The sequence below is a fragment of the Lissotriton helveticus genome, chromosome 1_1 (assembly GCF_964261635.1).
Source record: "Lissotriton helveticus chromosome 1_1, aLisHel1.1, whole genome shotgun sequence".
Classification (NCBI taxonomy): Eukaryota; Metazoa; Chordata; class Amphibia; order Caudata; family Salamandridae; genus Lissotriton; species Lissotriton helveticus.
Window position 1 is genome coordinate 830,794,162 of NC_136057.1, and position 21,488 is coordinate 830,815,649.

Sequence of the window (21,488 nt, forward strand, 5' to 3'; positions counted from 1 at the left end):
TTCCTGTTCTCGACATCTGTCAGGTTGCTATGTGGCCATCCTTGCACATGTTTATCAAACACTACTAACTTGACAGTCAGGTCTGTTGTTAGGTCCTCCAGGACTTTTTAGTCTGAGCCAGTTTGCAGACCCACCTATGGGAAGGTATTGCTGGGGTATCTATTCTAAGTTAAGGAAACTGCGGCTCGAAGTCTCTATCAGATTAACAAGTTACTTACCTTTGGTAACGCCTTATCTGGTAGAGAGTCTAGCCACAAATTCCTTACAGACCCTCTCATCCTCCCCATTTAGCCAACTGGATGTTCCTACCTACAAAGGTCCTTGAATGCCCTTGGAATCTTCACACTGGTCTCACAGCATTCTAACGTGACTCCATGCCTCTGGTGCGTAAATAGTCATGAAAAGAAACTGATGCCGTCACACTTGAGTGGTGCTTATATAGGCACCGTGCAGGTCGCATCCGGCGCCTACATGGAGCCGAGCAGCACTATCTACCGGCACACAGAGGTACTGCTCAAGATTGTCCGAATCTTGTCTGACGCCTGGGGAATATTCTAAGGTGAGGAATCTGTGGCTAGATAGAGTCTGTACCAGATAAGGCTTACCTAAAGTAAGTAACTTATTAGATAAGGTGAGCCACACTAATAGTATGCTTCATAACATTGCCAATGGAGAAAGCCATTAGTTGATTAAATTAACAAAGCAATGATGAATGTGATGTGATGTGATAGAGACAAAGTAGAAGGACAACGGTGGTGATATGTGTAACACACAAAAGGTGCTGGGAGAAATGCTTGCAATTAGTCTAAACACTGCCAATCGCATAGGGTAGCATTCCACGATTGCCAGTCATTGCTATGGCATGACTTATTGCAATCATGCCATCCATCACCTTTTTTGTTTTTGGTGATAGTATATGACCAATGGAAGCCGTCAACAGAAATTTCTTACATTTATTAATAGACACACACACACTAGTTTCATATTATCAAAAAAGGATTTGGCACACAGTCATGTTCCCTCACAATCATGAGTGCATGCACAGAAATTCACTTCCGTCTCTAGCAAACAAAGGCAAGAGCTTCAAGACATAACATTTCTAGAAAGCATCACAGTATAATCACAAAAACGTTGGGTGTATCTATCTCCAGTAAACATAGAGCTTCCCATATGTGGTTTATAAATCATTCTCCAAATGATGGCAGCGTCCTCATTTGTTGAACCTTAAAAAAACTTGGAATACCACAATACAATAGTTTTGAGGTACTGACACTCAAAATATAGACCGAAACAAGCAAATATAAAACTGAAATGTCATAGGCTCTGTTGATTTTTTGCTTGCTTTCCATAACCTCAAACACGTTTGTGCCCATCATTCATGTATTTAACAAAAATCTATAGTATATCAGAGTGGTACCCAGCTTCTTTTTTCGTGTGGCAAGGGGGAAGATTTCGACGGCGGGCGGATTCGGGAATGCCTTGTAGCCGTCTTTGAGTGGTTTCAGGGACACAGTCTGAAGTGCAACTCAGACAAGTCTGAGTTGCTCTTCTTCGGCTGCTCTCCCGACCCGGCCTGGAAGTCATGGTGGCCGTGTGATATGTCTCCTCCTAGCACGGTTGCAGTTAAGGCGAGGAATATTGGCTTCTTGTGTGATGTCGACCTTTCCCTGAGACCTCAGATCATCGGGCTGACGGGGAAATGCTTCGGCATCCTCAGGATGCTATGGAAATTCCTCCCTTTGCTGTCCTTTCACCACAAAAGAATTACGGTGCAGGCCCTGATAGGATCACGCCTCGATTACGTGAACTCTCTCTATTTGGGTCTTCCTAAATATCTGATGGCCCGTCTGCAGGTTGTGCAGAATTCGGCGGCCAGAGCCATCTTTGGACTTCCCCGGAGGGCGCGGGCCTCGGAGCTTTTGGAGCAACTCCATTGGCTTCCGATTGCCAAGAGAGTCACGTTTAAGACCCTGACTCTGGCTTTTAAGGCGCTCCGCCGAATTGGTCCTAACTATCTCCGTAAGCGGATAGCCTTCTACGTCCCCAGAAGAGCTCTCAGGTCTGCCTTCGAGGCTAAAGCTGTGGTTCCTTCCATCAGGCGCTCTCGAATCGGAGGTCGCTCCTTTCGGTACCTTGCGCCTCGGTGCTGGAACCATCTCCCTCGATCCTTAAGACTGATGACCAATCTGTTAGCCTTTAGAAAGGAGCTAAAGACTTGGCTTTTCACTATGTAATCTGCAGGCTTTTTCACTCTGTAAACTGTGTCTTTTCTGGAGCACTGTTTTGCTGTACCTCTCCTTGTTTCACTCTTCGCCAAAGCGCCGGGTCACTCCTCCGAGTAGCCGTGCGCTATAGAAGAGCCAATTTAACATAACATAACATAACAGTGGTTGCACAGAAATGTGAAAGATTAAGACACGTCAATGATGGATTTAGATTCATCGGCACAAGAAGATGGGACCATCAAGTCACCAGGAAACTCCCTTATAGCTTCAAACCCAGATGACAGACCTCAGGAGAGGAATGAACCTCAGGAGACTAATCAAGAACCCGACGCTGGCATTGCTCCATGGAGTCCATCACCAGCGCCTGATCGACGTTGATCGGTGCAGGAGTGGGTATTTGCGGCGCCGGGTCAACCTCCGCCACCATGTGCTCCCCAGGAGAATGGGGCGGTGTCGACGCCGGTACAGTGAAGGAGCGGCGCCGAAAAGGTGCCGGCTCAGGATCAGACAGGGCAGCCGCCCACGTTGAGGCCCTAGAGGGACTCGGAAAAGCACCCCAGGTCCCAGCCTCCACCAGTGACTCCACCGGAGCCGGGGAGGAAGGCTCCCGGCGCCAAAACGGTGCCGGTTCGGCCTCTGGCGAGGCAGCCGCCTGCTCAGAGGACCGAGGGGGACTCGGGAGCAAGCCCGGAGTCCCGGCGATCTCCTGCGACACGACCGGGAGCTTCGTAGTATTTGCGGCGAGGCAGGGACACTAGGTGCCAAAGAGGGGAGCCTCCAAGGACTACACCTCGACGACACCACCCTCCTACGACCTGAAGCCGAAACCTTCGGCGCCGGGGCCGGAGCAGCCGGTGACTCCGTGGAAGTCCTCGTGTGAGGCAAGGGATCCGCGGCCGTCTCAGGAGGTGGTGGAGGAGGGGCCAAAGAATGCTGTAGAGCCGCCGTATAGGCTGTCATTTGGGCCCTAGTCACCCCAACGCCGGGAAACGGCGGTTAGGAAGGCAACAGGCGGGGGAGCCGGCACCCACCGCTAAAGGAGGACAAGGCCTCACAGAAAAGCTGAAGGACCTACCAGCCGGCAAACAGCTCCCTTAGGGCTATGGCGGGGGACGATGCCGTAGACAGAACCGGCGGCTCCTTGCTTCCGAGGTAGAGGACGGATGCTGGGACGACACTGACCTAGTACAAGCAGGCCGACAGCAATTTCATCCGGCGCTCCCGCCGATACTTAGGTTTAAGGTGTTGACAGGCTTTGCAATTCGTCGAGTCGTGGTGCTCGCCCAGGCACCACATGCAAATCGGGTGAGGTTCCGTCGTCGACAGGGGACGTGCAAAAGAGATACACGTTTTGAAGCCGAAAGGCATTCTCACACTGTTCCACCAACGCCAAAGCGTGAAAAAGGAAAGAAGGCCTGAAAACAGGCCAGGACACAATCCGGATCTGCACTGCACCCGTAAAAGAGAAAAAACTGACATAGGCGCGCCGGGGTGGGACTTATGTGTCCTCGCTGACATCACCGACGCGGACGACGTCAGGGCGGAGTCACGTGGTGTCGTCCCCATGGCGCGCAGGGATGCTGTGGCAAAAAGTTTTCCGGATCCAGTCTCACGCCTGGAGATGATTCTACGTTAAGGAATCTGCAGCTAGTAGTCTCTGGCAGATAAAAAAATCACAACTAGATTCCTCAATTACAGAGTCTGGTTAAGTCGTTAACACACAAACTACATAAACAGTGGATTATTTGGACACTGAAAAGTCTCAGACAAAGTGAAAAAGCAACAACATTTTTTAAGAGCCTATGTTAAAGAGAAGTGAGCCAAGGCAGCATTCTTCTGCGATGTGACAACGAGGTGAAACGGTACTGGAAAGGACAGTATAACACCACTGGAAGAAATGTTTGTGCTAGAATGTTTAAAGAACATTTTACTTATCTTCAGTAACGATATATCTGTAAGAGATATAGATTAGTTATAGATTCCTTACCTTTAGAGTTACCCCAAGGCATCAGACTGGATCCTGTAGAATTGTTTCATCAGCAGTACCCCTGCGCGTCGAAAGGAGGTGTCGGTCGGCTCCACGTTCGTCAATGGCATCGTGGTCTCCGGGATGACGTTGCTGTAGCCCCTTAAACGCCGCCCTCGGGAGCTGACGTCAGTTCTTTTACATGACAATCCACGACAGAAGGGCAGAACCATGCAAGACACTGACCACTGGTGCACAAAACTAGGGCATGAAAGGGATTCCCTGACCCTAGAAGTCAGTTCGCAGAACGGGGAGGATGGGTGGGTTGGTAAGGAATCTATAACTAATCTATGTCTCTTACAGATATATTGTTACCTAAGGTAAGTAACTAGTTCATCTGAAAGAGACAATTAGTTATAGATTCTTCAGAATAGATCCCCAGAAATACCAACCCCGGAGGTGGGTCTGTGAATTAAGTACACACCAGAAAGTCCTGGAGAACAGAACAGCCAAAGAGGCCGTCTCTCCAGACTTGGCTGTCCAGACAGTACTGTTTTGTGAACGTGTGCAGCGATGCACACGTAGCTGCATGACAGATGTCATTGAGGGGGAGTACCCGTCCCAAAGCAGTAGTAGCTGCCGTCGCCCGGGTGGAATGGGCGCGCAATCCCACTAGAGGGTCCTTCTTTGCCAAAGAGTAGCAAGCTTTAATGCACAAAACAACCCACCTAGAGATGGTCCGTTTTTGCACGGTGCAACCTTTGTTGGCGCCCACGTAGCCCACGAAGAGCTGGTCATCCACCCAAATTTGCTTGGTGCGAGCCAAATAAAAGGAAAGCGCTCCTTTTGGATCCAGAGGGTGGAGCCTCTCTTCCTCCTTAGAAGGATGCGGAGCCGGAAAGAAGGTCGGCAAAGTGATGGTTTGACCAATGTGGAAAGAACTAACCACTTTAGGAAGAAAAGAGGGCCGAATTTGAAGGACAACCTTGTCCGGATGAACCGTCATAAATGGAGGTTTCGAAGAAAGAATCTGGAGCTCTCTCACTTTGTAAGCAAAAGTAATGGCAACCAGAAAGGCAGTCTTTAAAGTGAGAAGTCTGAGAGAACAGTTATGCAGCGGCTCAAAGGGAGCGCACATCATAAAAGTAAGAACCAAGTTCAAGTCTGACTGAGGCATTACGAAGGTAACAGGAGGAAAAAGATGAGTAATGCCCTTAAGAAAGCGATTTACAACAGGGCACTTGAGGAGAGAAGGCTGATCAGGAAGCCTTGGAAAGGCTGAAATGGCTGAGAGATAGCCATTAAGAGTGCCCAGAGTAGAGCCCTGCTGTGCCAAATAAAGGAGGAACAGAGAAGCTCAGAAAGAGGGGCAGAAAGGGGATCCATAGCCTTTGCTTCGCACCATGCCACAAATTTGTTCTATCTGCAGGCGTATAGCGTCTTAGTGGAGGGACGCCTGGCTGCCAAGATAACATCACAGACTTTGGGAGGAAGGTCAAAGGCTGTCAACTATCGCCACTCAATCTCCATGCAAGGAGGTAGAGGCTGGACAGGTATGAGGGGAGGACCGTCCCCTGCTGCTGCAACAGAAGATTCTCCCGAAGAGGCAGTCTGATCATTGGATTGAAGACCATTTGTAAAAGCTTGGGATACCAGACTCTTTGTGACCAATCCGGAGCTTCAAGAATGACTTGGGCCAGGTTGCGCTTGATCTTCTTCAGCACTATGGGCAGAAGTGGTATAGACGGAAAGGCGTATAGAAGACCATAACTCCACTTGCGGGGAAAAGCGTTGCCTACCGAGTGCCGCCTGGGGAATTCCAACGCACAGAATTGCTGACATTGGTGGCGAATAGATCTAAACAAGGTTCTCCCCACTGCAGAAAGAGACCTTCCACCACCTCAGAGTGAAGACGCCATTCGTGATCCATTATGCACCTGCGGCTGAGTTTGTCTGCCCTGGCTTTCAGTGAATCTGCCAGGTGTTGAACCACCAGGGATATGCCCTGATGTTCCAGCCATGTCTAGAGATGGAGAACCTCTTGACATAGGGTCCACGACCCCACCCGCCCTGTTTGTTGCAGTACCACATGGCGTGTTGTTGTCTGTGAACACCTGCACTACTCTTCCCCGGACAGAGGGAAGAAATGCTTTCAGCGCGAGACGGATCGCCCGGAGCTCCAGAAGGTTGATGTGGCTGGAGACCAGAGGCCTCTGACCTCCGCCTCTCCCATGTGGCCGCCCCACATCCAGAAGTGATGCATCCATCACCACAGTGAACTCTCGTTGGGGAAGCGAGAGGGATCTGCCGTTGACCCAATCCTAGTTTGTTAGCCACCACTGCAATTGTCGGGCAATACCCTCCGCGATCTGAAAAAAATCGGACAGATTCCCCTGATGTTGTGCCCACTGGAACTTCAGGTCCTACTGCAGAGCCTACGCATGCTACCTCGCATGATATACCAGCAGGATAAAGGAGACCATGAGGCCCAGCAGCCCCAGGGTCATTCTGACCTAAACCCCGGATAGAGGCTGAAAGATCAGAATCATAGCCTGAATTTCCCGGACTCGCTGCTCGGGAGGATAAGCCCGAAACTGCTTCGTGTCCAAAACTGCTCAGATGAAAATGAGCTTCTGAGAGGGAGTCAGGTGTGACTTCGGCATGTTGATAGTGAACCCCAGTGAATGCAGGAGGTCTGCCGTAGTGTGAGACGACAGCTTGGGGCGAGCCCACCTTCAACAGCCAGTCGTCAAGATAGGAGAAGACTGGAAACCCTGACCTGCGCAGATGAGCTGCGACCACAGCCATCACTTTTGTAAACACCCGCGGGGCGCTGGTAAGGCCAAAGTGCTTATGGCATATCATGAACTATAGGTAGCGCAGGTGGGCCGGCAGGACGGGGATGTGCAAGTAAGCAGTTGACGTTTCTGAGATCCAAGATAGGAGACAGGCCTTTGCCCTGCTTGGGCACCAGAAAGTAGTGGGAATAGCAACCACAACCTACTTCTGGAGCAGGAACTCGCTCGACAGACCCCTTGGCCTAGAGAGCCGTAACTGCCTGTTGGAGAAGGGCCAAATGATCCTCTGACATGCAATGGTATTGAGGTGGCATGGATGGAGGGATAGTCTCAAAGGGGAGGGAGTAGCCCCTTTGGACTATCTGCAAAACCCACCTGTCCAACGTGGTGGTGCGCCAGTGGAGGAGGTGATGGCGAATCCTGCCGCCTACTGGCATTTGGTGGCCCTGAAAGGTCAGACTAGGAGGGTTTGGAGGCTGCTGCAGAAAGCACGCTGGTGGACTGGCCCGCTCGCTGGCCCCCAGACCCAAGACGGTGGGTCCCACTTCCCCGGCCACACAGGTCCTGGACAGCTTGCGCTGGCATGAGTGGGATGTGGCAGGACACCCCCTCCGTAGCAACAAAAGGGGCGAAAAGCAGACAGCACAGGGCGGGTGGAGAGGCCCAACGATTTGGCCGTAGCCCGGGAGTCCTTGAAGTGCTCTAGCGTGTTGTCTGCTATGTCGCCGAACAGGCGACGGCCATCAAAAGGTATGTCCAGCAAGGTAGTTTGGACATCCCCGGAAAAAACAGTTGACCTCAGCCCGGCGTAGCGGCGAAGGGCTACCGACGTTGACATTTTCCTGCCTAGCGAGTCGGCGGTGTCCAGTCCACATCTTATGGTGAACTTGGCTGTGTCTCTCCCCTCTGCGACTGCACGGGAGAGCATGGCCCAGGCCTCCTCCGGGCACTGTGGCAGCACCTGCACTACTGTATCCCGCACAGAGGTGGTGTAACGGCCCAATAGACAGTAAGTGTTCACTGACCGCAGGCCCAAACTGGAGGAAGAACATCTTCTTCCGGAGATGGTCCAGCTTTTTGGATTCCCTATCAGGTGGTGCGTTAGGGAATGTGCATTTGGACGACGAGGCTTCATCCACCAAGCTCTCAGGGATGGGGTGATGGGAGAGGAAAAAGTGGTTGCCCAGAGCGGTGGCATCAGGCAATCATCCTATCCACAGGAGCCCCTGTGTTGGCTCTGGACCAGGTGCCCAAAAGGATGTCAGCAAGGGCTTCATTGAAAGGCAGCAGGGGCTCCGAAGAGGCCACTGCTGGTTAAAGCTCTTCAGTCAGGAGATTCGTCCACCGTAGGTAGCTCGAGGTTGAAGGCCTCGCCCGCCCTCCGCAACACCACTGCATATGAAGCACCCTCCTCCGTAGCCATGGTAGGAGGAGACAACATGACAAGGTCTGGGGAGGTACCCAGACCACTGGCGTCTCCCAACTCCTCTGTCCAGTCCGGTTAAACTAACTGGTCAGTCAAAGGGTCTAAAGACCCCTCTCAGTTCTCCTCATCCTCCTCTGGTTGCCAATAATCTGGCCTGTAGGAAACACCAGGGTCGAACAGAGGTACAAAAGTACCGCTCGGCGCCGGATTCAGCGTCGGTCCGGCTCTGTGTCCAAGTCAGGGTGGAGGCTGAGGTCGACACCGGCAGGGAATCCAACCGGCGTCAGAAGTGGACGTGGAGCCGGTGAAATCGGCACCGGGGAAGGTGTTAGAAGGTTGACCGGCGCAGATCGGGATCCAGACCTGGATCCAATGAGACCTTGCGGTGCCGGAGCCGCCGGTGTCGAAGGCCCAGGGCCCGCAGTTGTGCTGACCAAAGATGGCATGCATCGCTTCGCAGGAACTCCGAAGCTGGGCAGGGGTCGCTCCGGCTTCATAAAAAAGGAAGGAAACTCGGAATCGACACTTCAGGCTCTACATACGGAGCCACGGGACGGGCACCGTCCGCAACCCTCGTTGCGTCGGCTGGTGGACGAGGAGAAGTTGAAGAGCAACAATGCTTTTTCACCTTCTTCTTGTGCTTCAACTTACCCGAGGAGTGCGAAGACTTCGATGACGCGTGGTGGTGACTCCGCGACCGGTCCCTCGACCTCCCACGCAACCGGGACTTCTAGCGGCGGGGAGTGGCCTGCCGGGCCTTGAGTAGCTTTCGGGAGCGCTCCCGCAAAGACTTCAGATTCATGGTCCAGCAGTCGCAGCATGACTTGGGATCATGGTTGCGCTCCAGACATCACAGGCAGACGTGGCGCGGGTCCATAACCGATATCAGTTTGCGACAGGTATTGGAAGCTTTGAAGACGGGCCAAGGACGACTGGACATCCCTGCGTGCACCAGGAGTCGATAGTCGCAAAAAACGGTATTGACAAAAGTCGCAAAAAAGTCAGTCAAAAAGTGACTTGAGGTACCGCTCTCTCCGGACAGTAGCTACTGTGACGTCATTCAGGCAAACACTTTGCCAACGACGAATGCGGAGCCGACTGATGCCACCTTTCGACGGAAAGAGGTACTGCTGACGAAAAAATTCCCCGGATCCAGTCTGATGCCTGGGGGTAATGCTAACGTTAAGGGGTCTATAACTAATTGTCTCTTTCAGATACATGCTTTTGATGAAGCACAGATGGTTCAGGTTTCTAAAGGCGCCACCACGAAAGTCTATCAGGTAAGTGAATCTATGGACAATATTTCAAGGAAGAACCAGTATCTTCTCTCTAGCAATAAGTGATTACAACCAGAATTTCACACAAGGTCATGTAACAAAGTATAGGCATGGTATTTGTTATATAGTTTTAAGGGAGAAAGGACTTACCAGCGGAGGCACAATGCTGTAAAAGTTGCGAAGGTGCATGTTTTTTATGCTTCGGAATTCAGAGGCAAAGACTTCCACCAGCATTTTAAAATATTCAGTGCCTTCAGCAGAATTTCGTGTCAGATCACCAAGGACGGAGTCCAAATGCCTGCATAAAAAAAGTTAATTTTGCTGATTAGCAGTATCTTTCAAAGGTTGTTCACTGACATCAGAAGAATCTCATTAATAAACAGGATAGGACTCTATGACAAGTTGTAGGAGAGTAGGGTCTGCTATCCTATGGTCACCCCAAATTTTTGCTTTTTGCTTCACTGGTTTTCGACTACTGAGGCTGTGGGCCTGCTAATCAGACCCCCAGCCTGCTGTTCTCTCTCTAAATTATTAATACATGTGCTATAGGTACATATTATTATTATTATTATTATTACATTTATTAAGCGCGCAGCTACCCGGAGGTTTCCCGGCGCTAATTGGAAATGGACTCCTTGTCAGCCCCTGTACCATGCACTATAGGTGCTCAGGGCATAGGTGCCACCAAGGCCTACCAGGGGCTGCAGCATATCTTTTGCCACCCCTGGCTGGTTCTCAAATTGACACAACTGGCTGATCACTCAGCTGGGGCAAGGTGGTGTAATCACCCCTTGCTTAGATATAGTATACCTATATCTAAACCTATATCTGGACACATATAAACCTGTGAGCCACTCCTATGGAAGGCCTCATCAATCCTGGAGGCAGAGTGCGTGGTTTAATGTGAGATGGAGCTCTAGCATGAGCTGAGCCTGTCTGCAGCCGTCGGGAACAACTCCCTAAGCTGTTTCAGGATAATGCCATACCATACACTCTTAAGTGCATTATAATCCTCGCGGTTATATAGCAACTTTGGTTAGGCTTTATCAAAACATGTCGTGTAAGGTGTCATACGAATTGGAATACTATCCCCTCGCCAGTTCTGGCGACGGGGATAGAATTCCACCCCTCTAGAGGGGTAAGACATGTTACTTTACTTAAATGCGGTTAATTTCTAAAAGGGCCTCAGATCCACAAAATGGATGCTTCTGCCACAGACACAAGTCTGACCCCCTGAAGCTGACCGAAACTCAGCCAAAGGGGCCTGGACAAAGGGTTTCCTGTCGCAGGGAGGTGTCACACCCCCCCAGACAGGAGATAGTGGATTGTAGCAGGGAGGTTTGAAAGAAACCAGACACTGCCTGGGGAGCACAAGGCTGCCCCTTGCATAATCCGGCCAAACCGGTTCTGGGGCACTCCAGCCCTCGTGCCAGCGCGGCCTGGAACAAAGGAAGGGGGTGTATCCACCCACTTCCTGGGTCCCACCCATAGGAGGGGACCTAGCAGGTAATCCAGCCCCCTAGATTGGTATAAGAATGGGAGCAGTGCCAATGCATTTCAGATTATCCTGATGAAACATAAGAAACGAAACTCTGGACCCTTCGACATCCTACTCAACGTAGAAGACTGAAGAATCTCCCTTGTGGTCAAGGAGTGACCACCCTGTGCAAACAGGCACCATCCAGTCCTCGACGTCTGCTTTGTTGCAGTTCCCGCCGGAACTCGAGCGACAGAGATCGACGAGATCAAGCTTGCCTGCCTTCTAACAGCCCGATCCACAGTCCCTGCAGAGCTGAGACCCGTGGAGGCGACCGGAAGCGTGGGGCACGCCATCTTGGAAAGACCACGAGACGCTGACCGTGCAGCCCACGAGTGACCCTCAAAGCTGTACAACGGGGTTTGAGAAGCCCCAACCCTGAGCCACTCTTGCACCGAAGTTCAGCCCTCCACACTCGACGAGTGCTGCGTGGGGCCCTTCTGCTTCTCTTGGCTCGACGCGTTGGTCCGGTCACTTGCCAGCTGGCTTGTGGCCCCTGTACCGACGAAACTTGAAATTCGACTTGCGATTCTGGTTGCTCCAGATTTGCACCAGCTCCCCTGAAAAGGAGCCCCCACTCTGACCCTCCTGGTTCGAGTGAGAAGCAATCTCCCGGTTTCGCGTGGATTGCTTTTGCCAAGTGTCGTTTGCTCCAATCTTGAAGCCGACAGCGCCGACGGCGAGAGCCTGCGTGGGACAGATCGTGACCCGCTCCTGGACGTCGTAGATGCCCCAGAGCCCACGTGACAGCGGAGAGAAGCTCCTCGACAACCACCTGATTGCACCCGACATTGCCTGGTTCCGTCCTGGTTCCACCCTGGTCACTGCTGAGTGACCCAGACTCTGTCCCCTCTGCTTTCAGGTACTTTTCGACTTGAGTCCACCCTTGGACTCCACCGGACACTTCTCTTTCACCCCGCCTGCAGCCCTTTCAGCTCCAAGCACCAAGAGCCTGCGTGACGAAACCCGACTCAACTTCGACCCTGTGCACCCACTTCCTGTGGGTGAGGTAACATTGCAACGCCGGTGTTCCCACACTGGTACACACCTCTAGGGTCTGTATCTTAAGTTTTGTTCCTCTAGGTTCAGCGGAAGTGTCCTTAAACTTTAACTTTGTAACTTTTACTCACCATTGGTTAACATTGATGCATGCGTGCACTTTCTGCACTGCACCCTAATCCCGCGGGCTTTTCCCGACTTCAGCATTGCTTGTCCCGACTGCTCCCAGCGATTCCCTAGGCCCTAGGCCTAACCACTGATCGAATGGTCTCTCTTATACCATTTTTTTAGTATATGGTTTGAGTGGCCCCTTGGCCTCATCCAAATTGTGCAACTTTGTATGTTATACTGTGCTTTTGATTTAACGCTTGTGCCCCTTTATTCATAAAGAATACTGGGGATTGTTTTTAGTAATAGATACATATATTTTTATAATATATACTTGTGTGGTGTCCTTTCATTTGATATTACAGGATTGTATGTGGTAAAACAGCTCGCTTAACACGACCTCTTAAGTTAAGCCTTTAGGCTGCTTAGTCCATGCTACCCCTAGGATAGCTTGTCTAATAAGGTTGACTTACAACCAGACACCATAAGGGATTGTTTGGACAAGGTGGTTCCAGAATTGGAAACATCATATATCAGACCAACTTCTCACATTGGTGAGCAGCGGTGCGGATTTGAGCTTGCTGTTTGTTTTACCATTGCAATCTTTTTATCAAATTGAAAGATCACATCAAGTACCTTTAGGTACATATAAATCAAAAGCTTAGCATATTTAAGTTCTACTGAACTTAGTAGTTGTAGATTAAAGGGATTAGCACACCCTGACTACAACTCACTAGCAAGGTACAGTAGGGAAACACTTAGTGTAGGTAGGTGCATCACTTACACCACACTAGAGTCATGTCTGACACAGGAAAAGCCTCAGGGTCTGTTCCTGTGACAGTTGACCTTACCCAGGCAACTTCCAGCTATGACAAACTAACCCACAAAGACTTGGTTGCCTTGTGCATCTCAAGAGGGTTAAAAAGGGGCAGAAGTCCAACCAGTCCTTCCCTGATAGCCATTCTAGAACAGGATGACTTGGAAAAGGCAAATGCAGTTCCTTTAGAATCAGGAGATGGAATGAACCCCCCAGCCACTGAGACCACCCCAAAGGAGGAAGATGAGGAGGTAGAAGAGGAGGAGGACTCAGAGGTAGAGGACCCTGAAGATCAGGATCAAGGCGTTAACCAGGTTGTAGTTGCCAGGCTTAACCAGGCCAACTTAACCTACTGGGAAATGGAGAGGGCCAGCACCTCCCCAGATCCCACCAGAGCATTCTCCCAGGCAACAGAAGAGTGAGATCTCCATCAGGGGACTCTCATATTTCTAGTGCCTCAAGAGAATCTCAGAGAGGTATGACTGCCTCTCAGAAGATAGAGCATAAGGCCAGGATGAGAGCTGTCAAACTCCAAATAGAGAGGGAGGAGGTAGCCCTGGCTCAAGCTAGACTTGCCTTGGCAAGAGAGCAGAAATTGTGTGGCTTAGATGTCACTGGTGGCAGCAATATTCCTAGAGAAAAAGACAGGAGCTATGATAATAGAAACCTGACAAAAATTGTGGCCCCCTACAAGGAAGGGGATGACATCCACAAATGGATGACTGCTCTTGAGAGCCTGCATGGTACAGCAGGTTCCTCAGGATCAGTGGGCTGCAATTTTATAGTACTCCTTTTCAGAGAAAGGGAGGGACAGGCTCCTCACAGTTAGACCTGAGGATGCCAAAAACTACTCTGTCTTGAAGAGTGCTCTTATTGAAGGGTTTGGCCTAACCACTGAGCAATACAGGTTGTTGTTCAGAGACACCCAAAAAGCACAGACTCAAGACTGGACTGATTTTGTAGATTGTGCCACTAAGGCTCTGGAGGGTTGGTTGCAGGGAAGTAAAGTTTCAGACTATACAGGATTGTACAATCTTATCATGAGAGAACAGATCCTTAATAACTGTACAAACCAGCTGTTGCATCAATACCTTATTGACTCTGATCTGACCTCTCCCCAAGAATTGGGAAAGAAGGCAGACAAATGGGTCAGAACAAGGATTAAGCAGAAACCCCAGAACCAAGGTGGTGACCAGAAGAAAACAGACCAGAAGGGTGGAAATCAGAAAGATAAAGAAAAGGACCAGAAGTCTTCAGGCCCCCAAAATAGTAATAAGGAGGGTGGTTCCCAAAATGGAAACAAGAAAAAGAAGAATATTGGCCCAAAGAAACCTTGGTGTAATACCTGCAAATCAGTTTCACACTGGGGCAGTGAATGCACCAAGACAAATCCAGTCCCCACCACTGCAGCTCCTAAAGCACCTGCACCCCCTAGTTCAGTAAGCAGTGGTGGAACACAGCCAAAGGGTGTAGTAGGGTTAACCCTGGGTACTGAAGTAGGATCTGGCCTAGTCAGAATCCCTACTCAGGCAGTTCTCCTATATGATGTGGACTTAGCTTTGTCCACTACAGTGAGTCCCAGTAACCTGGGCAAATATAGGCAGACGCCTTTAATCAATGAGAAACTGGCTCAGGCCTACAGGGACACATGTGCCAGTGTCACAATGGTGACACCTGACTTTGTGGACCCTGGACAGATTGTACTAGGTGAAAGTTACCTAGTGACCAATGCAAGCAACTCCACTACTTCCCATAGTGTGGCAGTTGTGAACTTCTCCTGGGGAGGGGTAGATGGCCTAAAGAAAGTTGTTGTGAGTGCAGACCTCCCAGTAGACTGTCTGTTAGGCAATGATCTTGAAAGCTCAGTTTGGTCAGAAGTGGAGTACAGGACTCATGCAGAAATGCTAGGGATTTCAGCTCATGTCCTTGCAGTGACAAGGTCTCAGGCTAAGAAGTGCCTTCCTGAACCAGTGGTGGATCTTGAAACAATAGACCAACCACAACCCAAGAGAAGGAGCAAGAGAGGAAAGGCTGAGCCTTCCACCTTGCCCCAGGTTGAGGATCAGGTTTCACAGGAAACTGATTCTGCAGTCCAAGAGGAGACTGTCTCTGAGGAACTTGAACCTGACCAGGTTGAGTTTCTGGGGACAGGGGGACCCTCAAGGGCAGACCTGAGGCAGGCTCAATTAGATTGCCCTTCACTTGAACCCCTCAGACAGCAGGCTACTGCTGAGGCTGCAGGGGATGCCCAAGGTACCCATACTGTGTATTGGGATGATGGACTCCTTTACTCAGAGGCTAGAGACCCCAAGCCTGGTACAACCAGGAGGTTGGTCATACCTCTGAAGTTTAGGGGTTTCCTTCTTACCTTGGCCCATGATATTCCCCTTGCAGGACACTTAGGCCAGAACAAAACGTGGGACAGGCTTGTTTCACACTTTCACTGGCCTCATATGTCAGAGAATGTCAAGGAGTTTTGTCGCTCCTGTGTCACTTGCCAAGCCAGTGGTAAGTCAGGTGGCACCACAAAGGCCCCCCTCATACCACTACCTGTGGTGGGGGTACCCTTTGAAAGAGTTGGAATAGATATTGTGGGTCCCATGGATCCTCAAACAGCATCTGGGAACAGATTTATACTGGTGGTAGTGGATCATGCCACCAGGTATCCAGAAGCTATTCCCCTGAGGACCACCACAGCACCTGTGGTGGCAAAAGCCCTAATTGCAGTTTTCTCAAGAGCGGGCTTCTCAAAGGAGGTATTATCAGACAGAGGTACTAACTTCATGTCTAGCTATTTGAAGGCAATGTGGAAGGAATGTGGAGTAAACTACAAGTTTACCACACCCTATCACCCACAGTGCAATGGGCTTGTGGAGAGATTCAACAAGACCCTCAAGGGAATGATAAAAGGATTACCAGAGAAGCTTAGGCGGAAATGGGACATTCTTTTACCCTGCTTGCTCTTTGCTTACAGAGAGGTCCCACAGAAGGGGGTTGGCTACAGCCCTTTTGAACTTTTGTTTGGCCACCCTGTGAGGGGTCCACTATGTTTGGTGAAGGAAGGATGGGAGTTACCTCTCAAAAAGACTAAGCTAGATGTAGTGGACTATGTACTTGGTCTCTGCTCCAGGATGGCTGCGTATATGGAGAGAGCATCCAAAAACCTGGAGGCCAGTCAAGAATTACAGAAAGCTTGGCATGACCAAAAGGCTGTCCTGGTTGAGTTCCAGCCAGGGCAGAAGGTGTGGGTGTTGGAGCCAGAGGCCCCAGCAGCACTCCAGGACAAATGGACTGGACCCTACCCTATCATTGAGAAAAAGGGAGAAGTCACCTACCTGGTTGACTTTGGAACCCCTAGGAGCCCCCACAGGGTGCTCCATGTGAATCATTTGAAAGCATTTGTGGACAGGGAGGACATGAGCTTGCTCATGGCCACAGATGGGGAACAGGAGGAAGAGAGTGACCCTCTCCCAGACCTGCTTTCTCAGAACCCTGATGATGGTTCAGTTGATGGAGTAGCCTTGGCAGGCAGCCTCACTGACCAGCAACAGATGGACTGCAGACAGGTTTTGCAAGCCCACAGACACTTGTTTTCACTCACACCCAGCCAGACAAACTGGTGCACCCATGAGGTGGACACTGGTGACAGTCTGCCTGTGAAGAATAAGATCTACAGGCAACCTGACCATGTCAGGGATTGTATCAAGGCTGAGGTGCAAAAGATGTTGGAGCTTGGAGTGATTGAGCCATCAGAGAGCCCATGGGCCAGTCCAGTAGTCCTTGTGCCAAAACCTCATACCCAAGATGGAAAGAGAGAAATGAGGTTTTGTGTGGACTACAGAGGTCTCAATGCTGTCACTAGGACAGATGCACATCCCATTCCAAGAGCAGATGAGCTCATTGACAGATTGGCTTCTGCCAAGTTTCTGAGCACATTTGATTTGACAGCTGGCTACTGGCAAATCAGACTAGCTGAGGAGTCAAAAGCCAAGACAGCATTCTCTACCCCCAGTGGACATTATCAGTTTGTGGTGATGCCCTTTGGTTTGAAGAATGCACCTGCCACCTTCCAAAGGTTGGTGAATCAAGTCCTTGCTGGGTTGGATGACTTTTGTGCAGCATATCTAGATGATATTGCTGTCTTTAGCTCCACCTGGGAGGATCACCTGATCCACCTGAAGAAGGTTCTGGAGGCCCTGCAAAAGGCAGGCCTGACTATCAAGGCTACCAAGTGCCAGATAGGGCAGAGTAAGGTTGTGTACCTGGGCCACCTAGTAGGTGGAGGTCAGGTTCAACCACTGGAGAGCAAAATCCAGACCATACAGGACTGGGCTCCTCCAGTTACCCAGACACAAGTCAGAGCCTTCTTGGGCCTGACTGGGTATTACAGAAAGTTTGTGAAAACTATGGGTCCATTGTGACACCATTAAATGACTTGACATCCAAGAAGATGCCAAAAAAGGTTCAGTGGACAGTTAGCTGTCAGAAGGCATCTGATGACCTGAAGAAGGCCATGTGCTCTGCACCTATCCTGAAGAGTCCTGACTACTCCAAACAGTTCATTGTACAGACAGATGCTTCTGAGTTGGGGGAGGGAGCTGTGCTTTCACAACTTAATCAAGATGGTCAAGACCAGCCCATTGCTTTTATTAGCAGAAGGCTGACCCCCAGGGAGAAACGTTGGTCAGCCATTGAGAGGGAGGCCTTTGCTGTGGTTTGGGCCCTGAAGAAGTTGAGATCCTACTTGTTTGGAACTCACTTCCTAGTTCAGACAGACCATAAGCCCCTCTTGTGGCTCAATCAGATGAAGGGTGAAAATCCCAAACTGCTCAGGTGGTCCATTTCCCTACAGGGGATGGACTTTACAGTGGAGCACCGCCCAGGGACTGACCATGGTAATGCAGATGGTCTCTCCAGGTACTTCCACTTAGAACATGAAGACTTATCTGGTCAAGGTTAGTTTAATGTCCCTGCGTTTGGGGGGGGGTGTGTAGGAGAGTAGGGTCTGCTATCCTATGGTCACCCCAAATTTTTGCTTTTTGCTTCACTGGTTTTAGACTACTGAGGCTGTGGGCCTGCTAATCAGACCCCCAGCCTGCTGTTCTCTCTCTAAATTATTAATACATGTGCTATAGGTACATACCACAATTGGAAATGGACTCCTTGTCAGCCCTTGTACCATGCACTATAGGTGCTCAGGGCATAGGTGCCACAAAGGCCTACCAGGGGCTGCAGCATATCTTTTGCCACCCCTGGCTGGTTCTTAAATTGACACAACTGGCTGATCACTCAGCTGGGGCAAGGTGGTGTAATCAACCCTTGCTTAGATATAGTATACCTATATCTAAACCTATATCTGGACACATATAAACCTGTGAGCCACTCCTATGGAAGGCCTCCTGGAGGCAGAGTGCGTGGTTTAATGTGAGATGGAGTTCTAGCATGAGCTGAGCCTGTCTGCAGCCGTCGGGAACAACTCCCTAAGCTGTTTCAGGATAATGCCATACCATATACTCTTAAGTGCATTATAATCCTCGCGGTTATATAGCAACTTTGGTTTGGCTTTATCAAAACATGTCGTGTAAGGTGTCATACGAATTGGAATACTATCCCCTCGCCAGTTCTGGCGATGGGAATAGCATTCCACCCCTCTAGAGGGGTAAGACATGTTACTTTACTTAAATGCAGTTAATTTCTAAAAGGGCCTCAGATCCACAAAATGGATGCTTCTGCCACAGACACAAGTCTGACCCCCTGAAGCTGACCGAAACTCAGCCAAAGGGGCCTGGACAAAGGGTTTCCTGTCGCAGGGAGGTGTCACACCCCCCCAGACAGGAGATAGTGGATTGTAGCAGGGAAGTTTGAAAGAAACTAGACACTGCCTGGGGAGCACAAGGCTGCTCCTTGCATAATCCGGCCAAACCGGTTCTGGGGCACTCCAGCCCTCGTGCCAGCGCGGCCTGGATCAAAGGAAGGGGGTGTATCCACCCACTTCCTGGGTCCCACCCATAGGAGGGGACCTAGCAGGTAATCCAGCCCCCTAGATTGGTATAAGAATGGGAGCAGTGCCAATGCACTTCAGATTATCCTGATGAAACATAAGAAACGAACCTCTGGCCCCTTCGACATCCTACTCAACGTAGAAGACTGAAGAATCTCCCTTGTGGTCAAGGAGTGACCACCCTGTGCAAACAGGCACCATCCAGCCCTCGACGTCTGCTTTGTTGCAGTTCCCGCCGGAACTCGAGCGACAGAGATCGACGAGATCAAGCTTGCCTGCCTTCTAACAGCCCGATCCACAGTCCCTGCAGAGCTGAGACCCGTGGAGGCGACCGGAAGCGTGGGGCACGCCATCTTGGAAAGACCACGAGACGCTGACCGTGCAGCCCACGAGTGACCCTCGAAGCTGTACAACGGGGTTTGAGAAGCCCCAACCCTGAGCCACTCTTGCACCGAAGTTCAGCCCTCCACACTCGACGAGTGCTGCGTGGGGCCCTTCTGCTTCTTTTGGCTCGACGCGTTGGTCCGGTCACTTGCCAGCTGGCTTGTGGCCCCTGTACCGACGAAACTTGAAATTCGACTTGCAATCCTGGTTGCTCCAGATTTGCACCAGCTCCCCTGAAAAGGAGCCCCCACTCTGACCCTCCTGGTTCGAGTGAGAAGCAATCTCCCGGTTTCGCGTGGATTGCTTTTGCCAAGTGTTGTTTGCTCCAATCTTGAAGCCGACAGCGCCGACGGCGAGAGCCTGCGTGGGAAAGATCGTGACCCGCTCCTGGACGTCGTAGATGCCCCAGAGCCCATGTGACAGCGGAGAGAAGCTCCTCGACAACCACCTGATTGCACCCGACATTGCCTGGTTCCGTCCTGGTTCCACCCTGGTCACTGCTGAGTGACCCAGACTCTGTCCCCTCTGCTTTCAGGTACTTTTCGACTTGAGTCCACCCTTGGACTCCACCGGACACTTCTCTTTCACCCCGCCTGCAGCCCTTTCAGCTCCAAGCACCAAGAGCCTGCGTGACGAAACCCGACTCAACTTCGACCCTGTGCACCCACTTCCTGTGGGTGAGGTAACATTGCAACGCCGGTGTTCCCACACTGGTACACACCTCTAGGGTCTGTATCTTAAGTTTTGTTCCTCTAGGTTCAGCGGAAGTGTCCTTAAACTTTAACTTTGTAACTTTTACTCACCATTGGCTAACATTGATGCATGCGTGCACTTTCTGCACTGCACCCTAATCCCGCGGGCTTTTCCCGACTTCAGCATTGCTTGTCCCGACTGCTCCCAGCGATTCCCTAGGCCCTAGGCCTAACCACTGATCGAATGGTCTCTCTTATACCATTTATTTAGTATATGGTTTGAGTGGCCCCCTGGCCTCATCCGAAATTGTGCAACTTTGTATGTTATACTGTGCTTTTGATTTAACGCTTGTGCCCCTTTATTCATAAAGAATACTGGGGATTGTTTTTAGTAATAAATACATATATTTTTATAATATATACTTGTGTGGTGTCCTTGCATTTGATATTACAGGATTGTATGTGGTAAACAGCTCGCTTAACACGACCTCTTAAGTTAAGCCTTTAGGCTGCTTAGTCCATGCTACCCCTAGGATAGCTTGTCTAATAAGGTTGACTTACAACCAGACACCATAAGGGATTGTTTGGACTGATACAAGGTGGTTCCAGAATTGGAAACATCATATATCAGGCCAACTTCTCACACAAGTACTGACCCCGTCAAAGTAGGAAAATTGCGACCAGGATGCGCATTTGTGAATTAAGAATTCTCAAGCCTCAAATAGCCAACATCTATGGCTCTAGGGATTTTTATGCACAAATAGCACAAAGCTGCAAGGCTGCATAAACAAAATAACAAAAACATAATTGGCAAGTTTTTGAATTAGTACTATTCTCTCTCTAACGATTCCTGTCACTTTTAATAATAAAAAGAATAGTGCAAGTATAAATAATACATATATTTTCCACATACACATTTCTGGATAGAAATGTGGTACAAATGTATAAGTCATTCTGGATAAGCAATTGGTTCATAAGTTATTTTCTACAGGTTTAAAATGAAAGAGGGTTGTGTGTTATGTCAAACCCACTGAAATTCAGAGACAGGAAAACAGATTTTTGAGATCTCTCTTGAGAGTGGGCCTGAGAACCCAGCTACCTGCACTAAGGCTTGAATCGCATCTCTAACACACACGATTTAAAACCTGTCATGCTGTGGATCAGGCTTCAAGCGAACCCTTATGCAGGTGGTGCAGACAAAAATACTTTCTCCACAGTTTTAAAACTGGCACATCACAGGAATTGCAAGTTGTTTGGC

The 21,488-nt window shown here is 50.1% G+C and overlaps 1 protein-coding gene across 2 annotated transcripts in view; it reads right to left on the reverse strand.

Annotated features, from left to right (window-relative positions):
- WASHC4 (WASH complex subunit 4) overlaps positions 1 to 21,488 on the reverse strand; it is a 1,268,393-nt gene that overhangs the window by 370,660 nt on the left and 876,245 nt on the right. For both annotated transcript variants that reach the window (XM_078674607.1, XM_078674599.1), the window contains exon 29: positions 9,843 to 9,990. In XM_078674607.1, coding sequence (XP_078530733.1) covers positions 9,843 to 9,990 — 148 coding nt within the window. The remainder of the gene's footprint in view (positions 1 to 9,842; positions 9,991 to 21,488) is intronic.